We start from the raw sequence: 20,996 nt of genomic DNA on the forward strand, positions 1-20,996 counted from the left end.
TCTTTTTCTCCCTCTCCCTCCATGAAGTTATGGGGTAATACTCACGACAGATAGATGGGGTTCTCCATGCAACACAAATGCCAGCCTCATTACATGCTTGAGCATATGAAGCTACCGCTGTACAGAAACATTCACAATCTCCCCCAGTGTCACAGGCACAAGCATCAGTCACGCATGCTTCATAATATTCATTTGGTTCAACCTGTTAGAAAAAGAATACATGACGTTTAATTTTTGTTCCATGCATTTGTCATCTTGTTTTGCAATAGCAATTCCCCCCCTCCTAAAATTTCAGTCGAATGTTTGAAATGGATGCTGTTCTTTTCTTTTTCTCTTGTAACATCATTCCCTATAGCAATGGAACTACATGCAGAATAAATTATGATTTTGGAAAAAAAGAGTCTAAATTGGGGGGGAAATGACAAGAATTTTTTTTTATAAAGTCAAGTGAAGACATCAAGTGTAGGACACGCCTAGCATTAGTAATCATAAGAGAAGTGACTACCCTAACAGCTGTGGAACATTACAAATTAATTGGAAAAAATAATACAATTAGATTAGTACATCCTATCACAACAATCATCCTGTTATCAATTAAATGTATTATCAGAAGCTAATCCTACTGGACGGAATAACACATCCTGTGATTGTCCCCTGTAAAAAGGGTTATCTGATGACGTCTGTACAAGTGTCACATACTTCTTTGATGGACCGGCTTACTTGGCAAAAAGAGAAAATGAATCTCAGTGAAATTTCTGCATAGTCCTCCTGGAATTAGCTATGAGTCCAGTTTGGTCTTAAAGGACCTGATCCAGCTCCCATTGAAGTCAAATCTTTCCATTGACTTCAGTGTGAAACTGGATCAAGCCCATGATGCTTCTCCCACAATCAAATGTACATGTACATTAAAAAACAGGTAGAGCATCCTTATGTTTAGTGCAGGGAGTGGCAACGCAAAGTGCACCACGAAGGTATTCTGTATATAATATAATCCCTACTTAGAAGGATTCCACCTGAGGATTTGCTATACCTGAGAGTGACAGGCAGCGAATACTTTGCTGTTGATTATGCTGCACTGCTTCTGGGCCCAAGAGTTCCTGTAAGGGTTTGCAGTGCAAGGATCCTTGTTGCTCTTGGCATCTGGGCAAGTAGGAGACACCTTCCAGCTGTTTCCAAACTCCAGCACATCTCCTACCACAGACTGACTTCTGGTGGTAAAGTCATTAATGCCATTGCCATCATAGTTCCCACACAGGCCACAGACCTGACCCTGCATAGAGAAACAAACAAACTGATGAGTGCTAATAAAACATATTTGCCAGTGTCTGTGATTAACTGAAACTCTGACTTTTCGGATTTAATGTAGACTTTGCGTCTTCAGTGACAGCCTCACACTTTTCCCTGAAGATGCCTTTACCAAAAAATGTACCCTTTTTTTTATTGTACTGAATCCTGTCTGAAGAAAGAAGTAAAGTAGACACATAATTTTGTTCTTAGTATTTAAAAAAAAAAAAGAATTAACTATTTTTATTTCATTTTGAATATACCTTATTAGTAATGACCTTTAATGAATGTTCTGCTACTATTTAGTTATGAAATCATTATGTAATTTGTGGACATGAATGATGTATTTAGAAGCAGCTTATCACCCCACTATATTCTGTCACTCTAAAGGATCTATTTTGAGACACCACTGAAAGGCTGAAAATATGCAATAGGAATTCATTCAATCTTGCAGTTACAATCTTACTTATGTTTCACTGCACTTCCATTTTCTCCTTCAAGAGATAACACCATAGTGTATCCATAACAGTTGATCCCAGTCACACAGCTCCTAAAACTCACCTTAAAATCTGGGCTGAGCTTGATGAATATGCTGGTTTTCTTATCCCACATAAGAATCAGCCCATTGTTGGTGTCAATCACCATGTAGATGCCCATGTAACGGACCTTGTATGGCACTTCCCCTCCACGGACCTTCTCTATCACTTCAAACTTTCCGTCACTGAGTACCAGTTCATAGTTCTGAAATAGGAAGAAAAGCCAGTTAAAAAGCCAACAGATTTAATATATCTATAACTATCTGAATTATTCTATAGCATTTCTTCCTAAGATATCACGCAATTGCTGGTAGCAAGTTTGGAAGGCTATGAAAGGTTATGCTGTCTGATTGGATATTTTTACAGTGAGATCTATCTTGGACAATCTATTGTGCATCCTACTCATGTCAGAGATCAGATACACATGTTCTTTCCCACAGTTTATCAAAGAAGCTACTCACCCCTAGGAAGACTTTAATGGCCTTTGAGCAGGTGGTCCCAGTGGTTCCACAGGGGATGTTCTCAGTGATCACTCGGAAGGTTCCGAGGCTGGTACTGTTTTTACCACAGTAATCCTGAGAACAGGAGTTATAGTTAGGGTTAGTAATGCAAGGTCACCACATGTAGGAACACAAGATACTTTTAGTGGTGTAATAATGCTAGGAAAGAAGCTCAGTACCTGGACCAGTGTGTATTCACAGTCTCCACTAAAGCTGAAGCGTTTGCCATCAAAAGTAATGTAATGACCATCTCCATAAACAGAGCAGGTTGCCAGGCAAGATTCATTGGTGCATTGCCACATTCTGTTTTTACAAGTGCTAGGAGGGAGAAAAAAGTCCAAATGTAACAAAAATACTTAACATATTAATTTCTCCTTATATAGCCAGATGTAAATTTGATTCAGAATGTGTCTATTCCAAAATACAGTAAACCTATGGTACTGGGAAATAGGGCTTACTCATTCTAAACAGTAATCTATCGTAGCTCTGGACCAACAGCACATAGACCCCATTAATTCCCAAAATTTAATTTATTTTCTGATTAAATGGGTGATATGATTGAGAGCCATTTAAAAACCCTTTGGATTTCAAAACCTCTTAGAATTTTTTGAGATGTATGCACCATTGAGGGACTGCATACAGACTGAGCAGGTATAAAGTTTTCCCGTGCAGCTCTAATGGAGATGAGGGCATATAAAGCCCATCGTTGTCCTGCTCATTTACTAACTATTCTTGTTTGGTTTTGGAAAGAATGAAGAGAGCCCGTTTTTTTTTTTATGCTGAATATTAGATTTCAACATTAGATACCAATGCGGAACTAACTACTAACCCTCTTGCAGTGAAGGATCGCATTGCCAACCAAATTCTAGTGCACAGGCTATGTGTATGTCTATCATCACCTTCTGTTGCATGGAATATGAGCCCCACTCAAGTGTGTGCTGTAAGTCTTAATTCTGCTACAGCAAAATGAGATTCTCCTCAAGTTTAAGTGACACGGACATGTACCTTTAGGATTGTGAAAACCATAACTATTCAACATATACCTACCAGGTGTTACAGTTGACTTTAATTGTTTCTCCTGGATTGTAGGAGGCATCATTGTGAACACATGGACATTCCCCCGCAGCTACACAGCCACCTTTGCCATCTGACACTAGACCATTAGGGCACACGCAGCCAGAGACGCACTGTGTGCTGTACTGTAAGAACCATAGAGAAAACATCACTTGATAAATCATGTCAGTGGAAAAGAAACATTCAACTACAACAGCACAGAGTGTGAGAGATTTAATTTTGGTCAGGATATGAAAATGTTTTCAAGTGGGCATAAGGAATTGGCACTTACGCATCCCATATCAAGAGTCTGGCAGCTCTTCTGGCACTCGGATCCAATTGTGCCTGCAGTGACATTGCTGCAGTCAAAGTAGACCATGGGAGCTGCACAGACTGCAGGAGACAAAAGCCATAAGACATTTGGGATCAAACACAGAGTTATCAGTTATTGCTACAGTAATTATTTGTCATGAATATGCCTCCAAAGAGCCCTGATTTTAGAGTTAAGCCAAGGAACACAATCTAGTTACAATGCTTCAGTTACTGGTAAATAACCTTCATTTGCTCTGTCACACATTTTAGCTCTCTGCTGAAATGATTTTAGCCACGGAATTGGGCACAAGGCTTTGTTTAGAATTATAAATGACCTCAGATATAGGAGCTCATTGCCTTTGGTTGTAAACTTGGGATACAATTCTTCATTATTGTTAGTAAAGAAAATTTACAACTAATTTACACATTACTTTGGAAACAAAATCCATTTGAATCTTTATATAATATATTTCAATTCAGTTAATCCTGTAATAATTGTGCTATAATTAATGGGACAGATTTTAGAATAGCAGATGCATAGTTTTCACGTGCAATGTAACGGCATGCACAAATGGCCAGTTAGTTACAGAACTGGTCATTTGCATGTTTAATTACCCCCTCTGCAAGCACAGAGATGGTAAGTGTAGCCAAACCCTGCACTCTTTATTCAGTTAAAACTCCCACTGACACCAGGGGGAAATTTTTGTTTGAGTAGCGACTGCAGGATTGGGTGCCACATCTTGGATAAGCACCTGATAATAGCTGTAGTATTAAACATATGAACCAGAAGTATGGCCAGAGCCCTGGCCATGCATGTCATTAAAAAAATTGCCATTGGCTCATGAACAATATTTGGATCTTAATGTTTTTTCTTCTACTGTATGGAGAATGGAGTCGGTGGCATGTTATACTTTGGGATTTTACCTAATACCTACTGAAATATGTGATAAGTGCTTTGAACCACCTTTCAGTTGTTAAGAAATACATCTTACCACCATTTCTTTGTTGAAAAAAGAAACTGATTCTTGTTACTATATTAACAGCTGTGTTATTTTTCTTTCTTTTTTTTTTTGCTGACTTTCATTTTTAAGAAGTCTCATAGAAATTTGCCTTTTGGAGAACAATTCATAAAGGACACCCCTCACCCTATATTTATCAAGTTACAGGCATCCAGTAATTTTTGCTTTTTAGGAAATTCAGTGGTTATTATGTACTCCCTAGGGCACTTTTCTTTTTTATCTGTAACACTATGACAAGATCTTATCTTGCTCTGAATTAGATCCTTTAGTTCTTGTCATATTTTGTTTCCACTATGTCACAATATAAAGAATGGTACTTTGCATTTCAAAAATTACATCCTTGCTACTACAAAACTGCTATGCAAATGGTTTCTGATGCGTTAATTTCCCTACTGGGTTTCAAATGTTTGCTGTCTTCATCATTGTAATAAAACTGAGTTCACTCAGAAGTGTGAGAGGGAATTAAAATAAAGCTTAAAGGGATTATACCTGGTTCTGGTTTCACTCTCACGCAGTCCAACTTTCCATGTGTGCAAGAGCTGTGAGAAAGAGAAGGGAATTATGTTTGCTTCAAATCTTAGTTAGTTACACGGAGAGCTGCTTCTATCTTGCCATACATCCAGTGTTTCCTATGGAATCTGGAATACTGAAATGCCACCTTGTGGCCAGAGATAGAAAGTGTCCTTTCAACAGAACCGTGTATATTGTTTGCATATAATTTCTGTGATAGCTGTCCAGAAAACAAACAAGCTTGTGCCTTATGCTAAGGCAATGCCACCCAGTCAGTTTGTCGACATAGATTATTACACTTAAAAAGTTTCTTCCGTAATATTATTCATTTCACCAGCATTCCTCATTTTAAGTACAGGGAATATTAAACTGGTAGACTTTTTTAATCTGGAAGAAACCTTTTAAATTCAGGGAGAAAATATGGCTAATTGAGTTAGTTGACTGGATTAAAGACTTCTAAACAAAGACAATCCTAAAAATTCATGAGTAATTGTGATTTTCACACTGAAAATTCTTAAACGGGAGAGAAACTCATTTGACTTGACTAGACTTCATAAAATATATATGATTCCATGATTGCCAGTGTCCAGTCCCAGGGTTTTGTTAAAGAACCTCTTACCATATGACACCATTGTCGTGAACAACCTCTCCAGAAGGTAGCACAGATCCTTTGTAATAACAAGGACAGCTAGTAGCGGGCACGCATTTGCCATTTTCATCCATGTAAGTTCCATTTGCACAGGTGCAGCCATCAACTGGAGTGAACTTGATGTTGCATGTGACATCGGGCTCACTCAAAGATCGGCAAGTGGGTTGGCAGGAACTGACAACGTAGCTGTACGTCAGGGATTTGGGGCACGAGGTTATGGCTTGAGAGAGTAAAATAAAGTAAGTTACATTCATAGCTTATTTAATGATGGCTATAAATGCCAAATTTTGGATATATTGTGTATGATAGATCCTGTATGTCCACAGATTAAAACTGAATGGATGAAATTCTTCAGTGAGGTCAACAGTAATGTAATATACATGTCTTTTGTACTTCTACTACAAAATTTACCCCCACATTACTATCTCGGACGGGTACACTAGAGAACCCCATTGCTGTCAATGAGGTTTCTTCAGTTTAAACAAGTGGAGAATTTAGCCCATATTAATTTGTACAGTTTATTTTTTCTGTTTGTTTATTTTCCTCCTTCCACCATCAGTATATTAAAGTAATAAAACTGGAAGCATCCTAATTATATTAAATCGACAGTAAAAGCCTTATGCTCCCTGATATTTCCTTGGGACTTTCATTCAGTGTAGGCATGATTCTCATGAAGCCTCTTCTTTAAGTAACTTCCTACTTATCGTTCATTATGTCCCCCGTTACTTATACCCCTTAGATTCTATAAGAGAATTGTTGATAGAACACCATCAAACTTTTGTTTAAGATTTGACTGAGAGAGCCGTGGATTTCTTGGAAACTGGTATAAAGGGCCCACTGGCTGATCATTTTTAACCAGTGAATGGTTTTAAAACTTACTGCAGACATTGGTCCTCCATCCATTCAACAGGACTCCTTTGGCAGCACAGGCTCTGACATAGGTAGAGAGGGCAGCACACATGCAGTCCTCACTCTTTTCACAATTACAGGTGTCAAACAGACAGTTCTAGGAATACATATAAGACTCATTAGTAATCACTGAACTGCCCATCCAAAGAAATTTCCCTTTAAGTTTTTGCATTCACATGTCAAAATCACTGGCTCTATTTAGTCTTATAATGGATTATAGGGCCAAATTCTACCTTGATGTATTTACTTTGCAACCTATTGGACCAAATGGTGCTCTGATTTACCCCAGTATAGATCTGAAGTATGTCAATGGGTTTATTCTGGATTTTCATCAATGTTATTGACAACAGAATTTGGCCCATTAATGTCTGTATATTTATACCTGTATAAAAATCTAAGCATTTCCTTCTTTGCAGTCAGTTATCTAAGAGTGTTTCAGACATGCAAATTTAGATTACTTCTCCGCAAGGGAAATTACCCTGAGTACCTGCCAGAAAGATGCAATCCTTTACAAGGAAGTAAAATAGATGCCTGCAGCTGTATTTTTATGTTCCTCCTTTTATTTGAGGAAAAAAATAGTTTTACTATTTACATCAGATATTTACAATCAATGCAGTGTCATATACAAAGTGAAACAATTAAACTTATCTTCCTGATAGTGTAAAGAAAAATGCCTACTTAGAGAAGGAGTAGATTACTTGAAATCAAATTACAGTTAAACGTTATTGTAGCCTGATGAACTTGTCAGAAGCAAATTGGGTGTCTAAACCAGCTCCTCCTGTTTGGTATGTGTTTCTCTTGGCACTTGGTATCAGGGATCAGACTCTTATTGGTGCTATTATAAAGGTGAAAGAAATAACTAGCAAAGTACCGTGTGGTAAACATCTGGATTCACTGTTGAGTGGCATTCAGCAAAAGGTCCTTGAGTATCAGTCAGCAATCCACACCAGTGCTGAGCATATTTTTCTGTAAAAACAGAAAATGCTATGAATTCATGTTTCACTTTATGGGTTAAATTCTCTTCCCAGTTACATCACTGTAAGCCCGTTGTGTTCAGTGGAGTTGCAGAAGCATAACAAAGAGTAGAATTTGGCTCTGTATTTCTTCAAACACAAAAAACTGCCCACTCTCTTTGTACAGAAATATGAACGTGTCATAAACTGACTGAAGCTAAATCACAATGGCTGCCTTTGATTAAGCTGGTAAAACTTGAGCTGGTGTTTTGAAAAAGGAGATTTTCAATGTGGATTACTAATGGCTCAATTCATATTAGCAGCAGAAAGAGTGGCTTGTGGACCTTAAAAACTTAAGTTCTTTATTGGTTAGAACAGAAGATTGAGAGCCTTGAACCAATGAATTCTCAGTATGATTCATGACTCATTGTGTGGCACTGGGCAAGTTACATACAGTCCAAACATGCAAAGTTCTGAGCACACCACATCTTCTAGATGGCACTCAGCATCTTACAGGATGGAATGATAACCTCTTCAATGACTCAGTTTCCCCACATGCAAAACGGGAATCTTAACACTTCACTTCTTAACTCACAGAGCTATTGTGGGGCTCTAAAATACTCTATTAGTCTTAAGTATTATTATTATTTATTAAGAGAAAACCTCAGTCTTGTCTAACAGAAAATGGGTAGGCAAGGTTGGATTAGTTAAAATGAGTCGCAGCATCCTGTTAATATTTCTTACAGTTAAATAATTGCTTTGTTTTTCAAGCTAATCTTCTTTTATGATTTAATTTTTAAAACCATCTATATGTAACATGGAATTTAGAATCTGAATTCATTTCTGCTACCTATTTTTGTCAGATTTGTTTAGTCTTCTAATTATAGAAGAAATATATTATTATAACGAACATACCATTTTCTATGCTGAGGGTACAGGGGTTCTCAAAGATGTTTTTGACATTAGGGCAATCACCCTGGATTTTCCAGGTATTGGCAAAAGCGGCTGCTGTTCCTTCCACTACACCACTTGTGGCTTTGAAGTCATCTGCTTGGATATTGTTGAAGTTTCCACAAAGACCTTAGCGGGAAGCAGAAGGATTTTGAATCTCTCATACAAGATCAAAAGTAATTTCAATGAGTGAGGTCACAACCTGCTCCTTCCTGATTACACTCTTGTTCAAGACCCATGTCTCTGGGTTGCTGGTACAACCTTTGTACCTCTGAAAGCTTTCTCTCAGGACATTTTCCTGTGAATATCAGACTAACCCGGCTACTTTTCCTATCGCTATTTCAGGGGCCCTGCAGAACTCTTCAAAACCCACTGATTGGCTATGCTTTCGACTTCTGGGTCTGAAACACCACTACACTTTTATTTGATCAGAGTAAACATAACATAAAAGTAAAAATAGCATTCAGTGACTCTTCTACTTCTTACTCCCAGAGAGAAAGCTTAATCTTATAAAAGCTCAGCCGTGCTTCCTTTCCTGATCAAAAGTCTAATTCTCTGACTTTCTCTGATCCTGCTGCCTGTCTCCCACCCAAACAAGCAGTCTGGGTGGTGCTTCTCCTCAGTAGGAAAGACACATATTAGATAAGTCCACTTACCACATGTCTGCCCTTTGTGGGATGGGTCCAAGTTTACAAAGAGTTGCATGATGGGTACAAGCTGGATCTGAACCTGAAGCCCAAAGTTTGTTTGTACGATGATGAAGAATGATGAAGGCCTGAAGATAGTGACATTGGCTGTGGACAAAGAACATAATAAACCCATTTTTGTATGTGATCAAAAATCGAAACAACTGTCCATTATTTACAAAGATTCTCTTTATACTAAGCTTCTGCTACATGTAGTGTTAAGCTATCACTTGGAGAAAAAAAGGAGAGTTAATTTGAACTGGATCTAAAATCTGGTACAAAGTTAGTCTATTACTATTCTAGGTACCAAGCAGGCAGAACACGCCTCCAGTCTCGTAATTTCTTTGGAACAAGGAGAAGAACATGAATTTCTGTGTCCAAACAGACTTTGGCTCTGGGAGAATTACCTAACATGATGTTGTCCTAGGATCCAATCTGAAAATACTTGATACACATACAGTACTTGTACTTCCTGTATATGTGGGTAAGAAACCAAGGAGGTACAGATAGAGTGAAAGGCTTTAATGATGAACAATATTCTTGAAAACAGGCAGAAGAGGCATAGGGCAACCTATTGGCTCAATCAGTTGTAGGCCTGGTTTTTGGGGCCCAGTGTATTTGCTTTTTACTCTTACAGCACTAGTTGGGTCTGGAAATATCAGCGTGATCGTGTATGTGTGTATAGAAGATGTTCTCTAATGGTTACACAACAATATCCGATTATCTCCAAACTGAAAAATGCTGAATGAGCAAAAACAATTATTTTAAAAATAAGAGGTTACTGCAGGGTAACTGACTTCAGAATGTAACGGAGAGTATAAGCAAAGCACTAGGCTAGCCAAGTCAAAGTCCGCGAATGCCACAGATGTCTCCTAAAAGAACATACCTGCAGAGATGGGCAACTGGGTGTAGATCGTATTCACAAACACGCTGCCAGAAGGTTTGATCACAACAATCTGACAAGAAGAAAAAGACAGTGATTGGCAAGCAGGTTTAGGAACTGTTCAGCACTTTCCAAATATTTCATATCTAGTATTGTTCAAGATGAAGAAAAAGGTCGGACGCTTGATATAGTGAAAATCAACTTTTCAACACAACTTTTTTTGTTACTATACTATTTTCTATAATTGTTATAACTAGCAATTATTTAGAAAATCTGTATAAAATGTAAATGCCAGAGAACTACCAGTATCTTGACTTCCATTGTCTGCACTGCAGTTTCTTTTTGCTTGATCAAGGTTATATCTTATTTGAACAGAAATCAATGCTGACTTCCTAGCTTCGCTGTTCTTTTTTGTGCATGCATCTACCCCAAACAATACATATGTGTGTTTGTTGGTACAGGATTTAGGATCAAGGACCATCCATGTTCAAATATTTTTCCATCTGGGCACAACATAAGGCTGAACATAGTTCCTACTGCATCAGGAACAGAAGTTGTGGTGAGTCTAGTTGGTGATGGGTAACACTTTTTGCAAGCTACAGATCACTCACGTTTTTCTCTGATCTTCAGTTTAAGCCCATCCTTCCCACCCACACCTACCTACGCAATAACCGTCCATTTTAAAAGCATTCAGGCCAAAGGTTGGGTATCTGTTTTTACTACGTACAGTTTGTCCTCCACCTATGCTGATGGCTACACCTTTCAGGCATGTCTCGGTGTCAGTTAGGCCACATTTGCGGACTTCTCCTAGAACAGTGAAGGAATCGCTGTCACAGAGCTGAAAAAAAGAAAAAACAAACCTATTAGGTGAAAAGGGATCAATATCAAATAACATTCTGGGTAAACTTGGTCATTGTAAATTTTGCTCATTCCTTCCCTTTGTCTCTCTTCCTCATATGCACACCCATTTACACTCACCAAAGTAAGTTGGCGTAAACACATGCAACACAATGAAAAGTGTCAGCTGACCATGGCATTAAATACTTGAAGTACTCATGAGGAGATTTCAGGAGCCTTAATGTTCAGACATTCCTAGATTAGCAACAGATATTTTTGTGGCATTCTCTTTTCAGTTAAAATTTAACTTGGCCTTACTGAAAGTGAGGTTGTTTTATCTCATAAAAAGGATTTCTAGCACACAGCTGTTAGGTGAGGAAAGATAATTCTTTGTGTGTGTGTTATTTTTAATATTAAGTCTTTATTACTTTTTTTACAGAAGTTATTATATATAAGTCAATGACAGTGGTATATAGGGCCTGACTTTTGCAGTGACTCTAATGGACTTTCATTCAGGTACATAATCATTACCACCCCCATTCATTCCCACATCCTGTATTCCATACATATCACAGTCCCCAGTTATTAAGTTATCTAAACCACACATACACATTTTAGATCCTACTCCTGAATAGGAGTTCTTAGTCTTTTGCTCTGAGACTGAACAGTTATGCATGTGTAATAGGAAAGTTGATAGTCAGTTTGCATGAGAACTATAAATGATGCTTCTGACATGAAGAACATTTAATCAAGGAAGGCAAACTGTGTGCAAACTGGATTAAGGGTGACAATGGAGGCAGAAAGGAGGGTTAACTTTACTCAGAAAGAAAAAATTACAAAACACAGGACAGAGGAGATTTATTTGAAAATGTATAGTAACCATCTGCAGGTTATATTGAAGGGGTCTGGAAAATGCAATGTAATTCATAAGCAAACCTCCCTCCCTCTAAAAAATACACATTCCTAATGTATTCAGCTACCTGATTAAGTCTTTGCATTCGTTTATTATGGGCCTATTCCAAAGCCCATTGAAGTCAATGGAAAGAATCCTATTAATTTCATTGGTCTTTGGATCAAGCTCCATGTTGAGACTTCCAGTAGCACTAATTAAGTTGCATCCTCTCTAGTTAAAGAATCTGCCTATACTAAGTTGCATTGGCAGTAAATGCTCAATTATAGTTACCTTCGTCAGGATATAGCTACAATCTCCAAAGAAGGAATAACGTTTCTCATCAAATGTGGAGATGTGGGAACCTCCTTCAATGGAGCAAGTCCCAGGGCAGGAAAGGCTGACACAACTCCACTGGCCTCCAGTACAGGTACTGAAAAAAAAGACAAGAGATGTTTGTTAAGCTTGAGTGACACAAGCTTAAGAAAAATGGGAGAAAATGGGGACAGATGACATCTTCATTTCCCCCCTGCTGTTTTTATCACTGTTTGCAAGTAGACTAACTGATATTGCATTGTGTCAAGTATTAGGGGGTAGCTGTGTTAGCTTGTATCCACAAAAACAAGGAGGAGTCCGGTGGCACCTTAAAGACCAACACATTTATTTGGACATAAGATTTTGTGGGTAAAAGGGAAAGTTACTCCTTCTCTTCATGTGTCAGTATAATAATGCCCGCATCTCTAATTTACACTCCATGCATCTGAAGAACTGTGTTTTTTACCCATGGAAGCTAATGCCCAAATAAATTTGTTAGTCTTTAAGGTGCCACCGGACTCCTCATTGTTTTTTTGATATTGCATTAAAAACTCAAAATGAATAAGGGAAAGGCATCTCCGTCTTCATGGTAATGATGTTTTAACCTAAAGCTATTCATTGTAAATCTTTGGACCAAATTCAGCCCCTGTGAAAGTGGAAGCAATTCTATGGAATACCAAGGAATTTTTCTCATACTGAATTTGGACTCTTACCTTCATTAGCATGAGACAAAATTCAGAGCATGTTAAATAATTCTTTACAAATAATAAAACAAAAAAATAAAATTTTGTGTATTTATATACATATACACATATACATACACTGAAGTAATATTTAAGCAGCTATGGGGAAGCCATCAATTCACATCCAGAAGCTATTATATGTGTACACATAATTTCACTATCCATGTAATACACTGTGTCTTCAAATTTAAAATAGTGCTTATATAGAACTACATATTTCATGCTGGAGTCCACCACTGGATTTACCATCAGATTAGGCGTGAATAAAGACTGGGAGTGGTTGGGTCATTACAAAACCTAAACTTAATTTCCCCAATACTAATTTCTCCTTACTGTTACTTACACCTTCTTGTCAACTGTCTGTAATGGGCCACTCTCTTACCACTTCAAAACTTATTTTTCCTCCCTTGGTATCCTGCTGTTAATTGATTTAGCTCATTAGACTGACCTCACACTTGGTAAAGCAACCCCCATCCTTTCATGTATTTATACCTGCTCCTGTATTTTTCATTTCATGCATATGATGAAGTGGGTTTTAGCCCACGAAAGCTTATGCCCAAATGAATTTGTTAGTCTCTAAGGTGCCACAAGGACTCCTCATTGTTTTTGCTGATACAGACTAACACAGCTACCCGTCTGAAACCTGTCACTGGATTTATGTTACTCAGGGCTGATTTGAGCATTCAGTGACTGGATTTGATCATATTGTTAACGTGCCTGGGTTTGAAAATGAGATTACTCTTGTCTAAATTCAAGTTTTTGTTCTCGTGTACAGAAAGAAACCAAGGAGATAAACAACTTTAGTAAGTATTTTAAGCCAGAAGCTTCAGACTAATATATTCATTCCCAACCCCTGTGTAATCAGTGATTTCTTGCCCACTGCCAACAATTATTAGGTAATGCACAAAAAAAGGAAAAGATTTGACAAAAATAGTAGGTTACCATGAAGTGCACTGGGATGCAAAAGAAGCACCTGGACTATATGTTTCACCTTTGTAGGTACAGTGGCACTCGCTGAGAGGGATACAGCCAGAGCTGTTAATGTCATCAGACACGGTTCCTAGAGGAAGAAATAGTAAGTTATTCACTTTGTCATGCTTTCCATGTTGTTTCAGAGCACAGCTGTAGAAGAAATCGTAAAATATGTTGGGTTTCTTTTTTTATTACAGATGAAATGCAAACATAAAAAGCATTGTAATAATGGAATCTCTGCTATCTACTGACTGCTGCGGCTGTGTAACCAATCAAAGAGTGGCAGAAATCCTAGAGCTCCTTCACTCTGTGATACTCTGGTAAGTGCCTTGGTGAGATGGGCCTCGCTGATTTGAATTGCAAGATGACAGAGTGACAGGATGTAATGGAGCAAACATCTATAAATTCACATGGGGACCCATTTGTAGTGTAAACACTATACACCCTAAAGCAAGCACATAGTAGTCTCAGGGAGACTAGTTAATTTATTCTGACACGAGATGAGAACACGAGGGAGCACCACATGTGACCACATTTAGCATGGTTGAAGAGCAGGGATGGGAAATATGATGAAGATGATAAATTCACTCCAGTCAGCAAATATTCTCAGCACGAGAACTTAGTTTGCATGGAGATAGCAGGAAGTTACTGTACCTACAATTACAAATTAATGTCCATTTATCATGCATAATTCCTGAAAATGGCCTGATCTTACAAACTGCTGAGTGCTCCCAACTCCCAGTGTTTACAGAGGGAGAGGAGGACAGGCAGCACTCCACAGGAAATGTTCATCACCTTGCAGGATCAGGCTCAAAGTTGCTAATGTCAGGAAACATTTTTGTGGGCAAAAGGTGAGTAAATGTAATCTACTTATTGTACACAGTGGCTAAGGAAGCTGCCAGGTTTAGAGAGTTCCATCTCTAGTATGCTGTCATATACTAATTTCAGTCACTTTGTGGCACATCAGATGCATGTCCTGAATAAACCCCTGTCATCTGAAAGGGTGTTTCCATTAACATAGATAGAAACTATGTACATGTCTCAAGGAAAGAACATGGAACTTCCTGTAGCTGTGGAAAGAGCATTAAAAGATATAATGTATCCAAGGAAAGCCGCTAAACCTGTACATGTAAATGTGCTGGTGCTTTTGAATACGAGAAAAGGAGATGAATATAAACTTGCCTGGGGGGCAGACGCAGCCATCGGTACAGTGATCTTCACAGAGGGCTGACCTTTCAGGGTTGGTGCAGGTGTTAGCACAGGGGGAGCCACATTCCTCGTGCTGCATGTTATAAGGGCACGTCTTGTCTGAAAGTAGAAAAAAGGATAAAGAGTTCTTAATTTAATCCCCATGTATTGACTTTTCTCATTTAAACCATGGAGAGGTGACATCTGTATCTGATGATGAATTCCTTAGGAGATGTGCTGATACCTGCAATTTGTTATTGAGTCCTCTGGGGAATACTGGCATCCCCGGTCACTGCAAAATGTTTAAAACCTTTAATTCCTGTAAGGCCCTGATGCACTCAGGTTGAAATTGACTTCGTGAAAAGTATGGTATATAGGCCTTTTGAAAGCTGTCCGCACAGGAGTAGATTTCACACTATTGGAATTTGTTGGTGACTAGTTGCAAGCATAGGAGAAAGCATCTTCTTGAGATACTTACTGCACAGTTCTTTAGTTCTCCAGTTCAGAGGTTGTCCACCGGCATGGGCGCACTGCCGGGAGTATTCAGCAAAGGTGTTACAGATGCAGAAATCACGCATAGACTCATCACAGCGGCACAAGTCTTGTACGCAAGAGTCAATGTAGTCTTGAACGTCCACCAGTGCATTGCAGCTCACAAATGCTTCACCAGTCAATACTCTCTGGCAGATAGCACTCTAGAAGTGAAAATAGTGGTTGTTAGAGCAACAGAGTTTACAAAACGCCAAAGAACTAATTTTTATTTAGATATTTTAAAGTATTTTGTTCCAAAGACATCCCATTGTCTTCATTTTGATTCATGTTATGTTTTCCTACTCTTCCAAATTTCCCCCAAATTAATTCATTGATGTAAGAAGAGGGAGCAAAGATATTTCAATGAAAAACAAAATACTACAGAAAAGATCCTTACAAATTCATTTGAGCAGTTTGAAAGAGAAGAAGATGTAGGATCCTCGCATTGCTCTGTGGGTCCATCCATCTTCTGCATATTCCCAAACTGCACGTCAGTCAGCTTGATGTCTGTAACAAGCAGATAAAAAAATATTATGGCACTTTTATTGGCTTTGAAAATGCAGTGCTAATTTTGTGTGGAGATTGACCCTTATGATGTTGCCCGTGGTAATCACCATGATAGCAAAAGGAAAGAGTGATGAAGAAAGTGTGAATAGCTGGCAAGTGTTTGGTGTTGAAATATTAAAAAAAAAAACAGGAAATCACTCATTACAGCTTTATACCCTATGCCTACTATAAAAGTGTTAAATCAAAGGACATAAAATAGTGCATGTCAATATTAAACATCAGTGTAGTTTAATATTAAACATCAGTATAGTTTCACAACTTATCTGTGGATCAGTGCCCCATTCTATTGAAACAAATACTATTAAAGGAAAGAAAATCAAACCACAATGCTTAATAATGTTGTTGTTACTTACTGTTTGATGTGAACTCATTGTAAATTGGAATGCCATTGAAGTCCCCACAAAGCCCACAGGTCTGATTGGCATATTTCTTATCCAGTTCCACCTAAAAAAATGGGGTAAGTGAGTTACACACAGAGTTAAAATTTATAGTGTATTCAATGTTAAGGATAGAATTCACCACTATCCAGAGGTACTACATACATCCCACTTAGGTTTTCAAAATCTGTGGTGAATGGACATGGTGCTAGCCCTTGACACGGGGTGAAATTAAACCTAAATCAATGCAGTAGTTTGGTCAGTCAGGTTTTTTTCATTAGATATGGGTGTTTGGGCGAACAGTATGATGGATTAAACTAAGTCTGGTCTATTTTATAATAATTGATTTCTTATGATCACCGCAGGACTTCAGGATGGGAGTTGTGGCTACTTTGCTTCACTGCAGTCTCCTCCCCTGGTGGACTTCCCACTGCTGAAGTTCTGCACCATTGTTTATGCTACTGAATGCCACAGGGGCTGTGAACATCAAAGCAGTGGTGTATTTAGTATCTGAGGAAGATTACATTTCACTAAAAAGATCTATTAGTGGCTTGGGGAGAATGGTGATTATAAACTGAGCTCTGAGAAAAGAAAGGAAATTGAAAGCATAATAGAGTAACACAATGCAATGAAAATGGATAAAAATCCCAAATCACCTAATCTCTGGCTCATAAAAGCCAGAATAGTTTAAAAATAAGTATTCTTTGCAACATCTGGAATGTACACTTACCAGAAGGCCATCCAGTTGGTTCCACATGAAGACCAGGCCCATCTTGGCAGTGATTTTCAAATAGCCGCTACTTCTCTCTATCAGGATTCCTGACTGGCTGAAAGGCAGCTGAATTCTGGAGAGAGATCAAAGTGCAATTAAAGTAGGAGTACAGAATTTGACATCCAGTCTTTGAGACATTTTTAATTCAACTGAATAAGGAATTGGCTAGTAATACGCATTGCTAAATATGAACTGCACAAGTTTATAACAATCTTGGAAACCTTCAGTTGGATAATCTCCTATGCAGTTGCTCTCCAAAGTGCTGTGGGGTCAGTGTTATTTTCTGGTGCCATTCCTTTTCAGTACATCTATACATGATGTTTTAGTGTATAAAATGCAGGTCTGTCTGCTATATGATATAATTCAGACAGTGCTATGCCTGTCTGTTGTTTAACAAATGCACGTCAAGTGCTCTGCTATTATTATTTTAAAGCCTTAAATAATATAGGACTAGCTTCTCTGGAGGGAATTTGTTCTTTTTTGTTCTTTCTTCATAACTAAGACTAGCACAGTTGAAATGGCAGAGCTGGAATTGCTGGACTTCCCCACATGCAGTCTTAAAGGAACAAGATGAAAGGCTTTCTAGTGTAGAACTGGAATCACTGAGATACTTTCCCCCTTCACATTTACACTTGTGGCATCCTTCAGGAGGGAAGGCTCAGGACTCTTGTTCTTTTGCTAATATGTACTGTGTCTTTCTTTCTTTCTTTCTTTCTTTCTTTCTTTCTTTTCTTTTCTTTTCTTTTCTTTTCTGCTGCAGTGTCTGGCTTCTTGTATTCTTGATCTTGGATTTATTTAGATATTTTGCTGTATTTGTTTTTATTCTACCTATATTTTATGGCACCTAGAGGCCTCTAAATTACAACAGTAGAGTGGGGTCTGGAGTGCCCCTGAACTGCATGGCACATAGGTCAGGAGGTAATCTGTAAAGGTGGAGTAAAGCTCAGCTCTGTACTCCCCTGTTTCTGCTGCTGCTCTAAGAAGGGCCTATCCCCTTATGCTGTTTTAGGGCAGCCTGAGGGCATGAGACTGAAATAGGCATCCTTTCAAACAGGCCATTGGGACAATATCAATGGTGCCAATTTCATGAGATAATAAGACATCTGAACTTACGGGTTGCCATTGACCACAATGGAGTCTGAGGTCAGTTCAATCACCATTCCGTCAAGCTTCAGGGTGATATGGTTGATCACAGGAGAGCTTTCCAGCATAGTGCGCCTGATCTGGATGTTGAAGTCCTCATAGGCAGATTTGCAGTGGGATGCAAAGACATAGTTGCAGAGCCCGGGGAAGTGAAAGATGTCCCCATCAAAGGTCTTGAAGTGGAAGTTTCCCCAGGTGCTGCACACACGTCCATTGTGAGCAGGGTTGCCAGCTGTGGATTCAAAACAAGTTGTAGGGCTGTACTGAAAATTCCAGTGTAAGTCCCTCTATTCACTCACTGGCTAATTCGTTTACATATTTATCCATCTATCTAAACAACAAACCCATTCTTTGTTTTATCTTCTCATCTAGCTATGTGTATGTATCATTCATTCTGTTAACTTTTCTCTTTAGTCTATCCATCTCTTCACTTACCCTACAGTTCTGATCAATTTCTCATAAAGACATGGCATTTGTTTAACTTACGCTTTACAGGCAGCGTCGTTCTCAGTGGTTGGATGATTGTCACTTCTTGTGGTTTAGTTACTGGTACAGAAAAATCTAAGAAAAAGAAATACAATTATCACTAATTCAAAAGGCTCAGTAAACAAATTGGCAAACACAGATATGGATCTCCTAGCCTCATTAGTGGTTAAAGGTTTTTACTGCAAGTAATGCTCACTGGAAAATTTCCAAGGGAGTCTATTGATGGCTTAATGCCAGTGCATCAAATTTTGGTTTCCAATGTAAACTGTCATTAATAGCCGGATCCTGACAACCCTTCCTCAAGTCTGTAGTCCTTTCTCACACAAGGAGCCCAACTGAATCTGACCCCACCTGCCCAAAGTAGGTATCCGCAAGCTGATACCAATTTAATCCTTCATCTACGATAGGAACTATACAAAAAACCTCAGGCAACACAATGGAGATTAAAGTTATTCACAACCTTTGGCTCCCAGCATATGTAAAAGTGGAAAACTGTAGGAGGGTTTCAATGGTTGGGGTTGAGAAACCACAGCAGAACTTGTTTAGATCTCATATTCTTTTCTTAGCCGGAAGTACATGTATACACACACACTCACATACAGCCAACTTCAGGCAAACAACAAATTCTTGTAGAATTCTGCAAATCCTTAATCACGAATCTAGTGCTTTTTCACACAAGAACTCCCATTTGCAGGATCTGGCCCTAAGTTTGCTGTGTTCATCCCTAGCATTTCTTCTTTGGTTCCAGTATTGAATGGATTTGAGATTCACAGAAGCTGCAATGTAGTTTCTCAACACCTACTTCTGAATCCTCACTACAGTTTTCCACTTGCATGTAGACTGGGAGGCAAAGGTCAAGAATGGTTTTAATGTCCCTTAAAGCTCCTTCTGAGATTTTTTTTAAAGCTCCTGGAGTAAATGAAGGATGATATCTTTATTAATAAATTCATACATTTGAAAGCCAACAGGGACCTTTATGCTCCTGTAGCCTGATCTCCTGCATAACATGGCCCACATGGTATCACCCAGTGGTTGCTCCATCTAGACCAATGATTTGTGGTTGAAACAGAGCATCTCTTTTAGAAAGACAACTGGTCTTGATTTAAAGACTTCAAGGGATACAGAGCCCACCATCTCCATTGATCAGTTGTTACAATGGTTAGTTACACTCAAGGTTAATAGTGTTTGTCATATTTCCAGTTTGAATTTGTCTACCTTCAGCTTCCAGCTGTTGGGTTTGTCAAGGTTGCTAACTTCAGATTAGGTTATGGTTCAGATTTTCAGGCTGATTAGTTAAATTATAGTGTAATAAATTTACTGGAGAAAGGAACAAGGGACATTTTGTTAGAATTTTTATACAACATGGTTTTTGTTCTGACAGCAGTGTTATACCAACAGCCAATACACATCCCTTATCTTATTACATGTAACTAATATGTTCCAACAAGCAGCATAATATATTTTATACACAAATCTGCACTATCTCTGGTGCATGTACTGCAATACTTTTCATTTTCTACCTTTTCATGAGTGATGCAGTTATCTCAACAGAATGAAAAAGAGTACTTTTTATTACCGATTATCAAATATCTTTGTGATACACATGTACACACACACCTCATAAAATACACCTTGTAAATTTGCAATATGTACCTATTACGTAATTATAGATTAGATAATTGTGTAGCTTCAATGGGCCAAATCCTCAACTGGTGCAAATCAGTATAGCCCCACTGACTTCAATGGAGTTTCACCAATTTATACCAGCTGAGGATCTGGCCCTACAGTACCAATTCCAGGGAGCTGAACATTGTGTATAGAGAATGGTTCCTCTCCCTTCATTTAAAGGCATAGTATACTTTAATCACTCTATGTCTATTGCAATGAGTTTCTAAGACAAGATTGGCTGAATTTAGATTGTCAAATAAATA

At 38.4% G+C, this 20,996-nt stretch overlaps 1 protein-coding gene across 1 annotated transcript in view; it reads right to left on the reverse strand.

Annotated features, from left to right (window-relative positions):
• MUC5AC (mucin 5AC, oligomeric mucus/gel-forming) overlaps nt 1-20,996 on the reverse strand; it is a 47,881-nt gene that overhangs the window by 23,290 nt on the left and 3,595 nt on the right. The window contains 24 exon segments of the mRNA XM_034768772.1: nt 46-202; nt 1,031-1,270; nt 1,846-2,025; nt 2,282-2,395; nt 2,500-2,638; nt 3,368-3,519; nt 3,666-3,766; nt 5,194-5,243; nt 5,834-6,083; nt 6,743-6,869; nt 7,644-7,738; nt 8,641-8,805; nt 9,333-9,470; nt 10,249-10,318; nt 10,973-11,083; nt 12,266-12,404; nt 13,972-14,089; nt 15,184-15,309; nt 15,668-15,884; nt 16,118-16,227; nt 16,641-16,731; nt 17,395-17,509; nt 18,550-18,811; nt 19,066-19,140. Of these exon segments, the coding sequence (XP_034624663.1) occupies nt 46-202; nt 1,031-1,270; nt 1,846-2,025; nt 2,282-2,395; nt 2,500-2,638; nt 3,368-3,519; nt 3,666-3,766; nt 5,194-5,243; nt 5,834-6,083; nt 6,743-6,869; nt 7,644-7,738; nt 8,641-8,805; nt 9,333-9,470; nt 10,249-10,318; nt 10,973-11,083; nt 12,266-12,404; nt 13,972-14,089; nt 15,184-15,309; nt 15,668-15,884; nt 16,118-16,227; nt 16,641-16,731; nt 17,395-17,509; nt 18,550-18,811; nt 19,066-19,140 (3,342 nt within the window).

The sequence above is a fragment of the Trachemys scripta genome, chromosome 4 (genome assembly GCF_013100865.1).
Source record: "Trachemys scripta elegans isolate TJP31775 chromosome 4, CAS_Tse_1.0, whole genome shotgun sequence".
Taxonomy (NCBI): Eukaryota; Metazoa; Chordata; order Testudines; family Emydidae; genus Trachemys; species Trachemys scripta.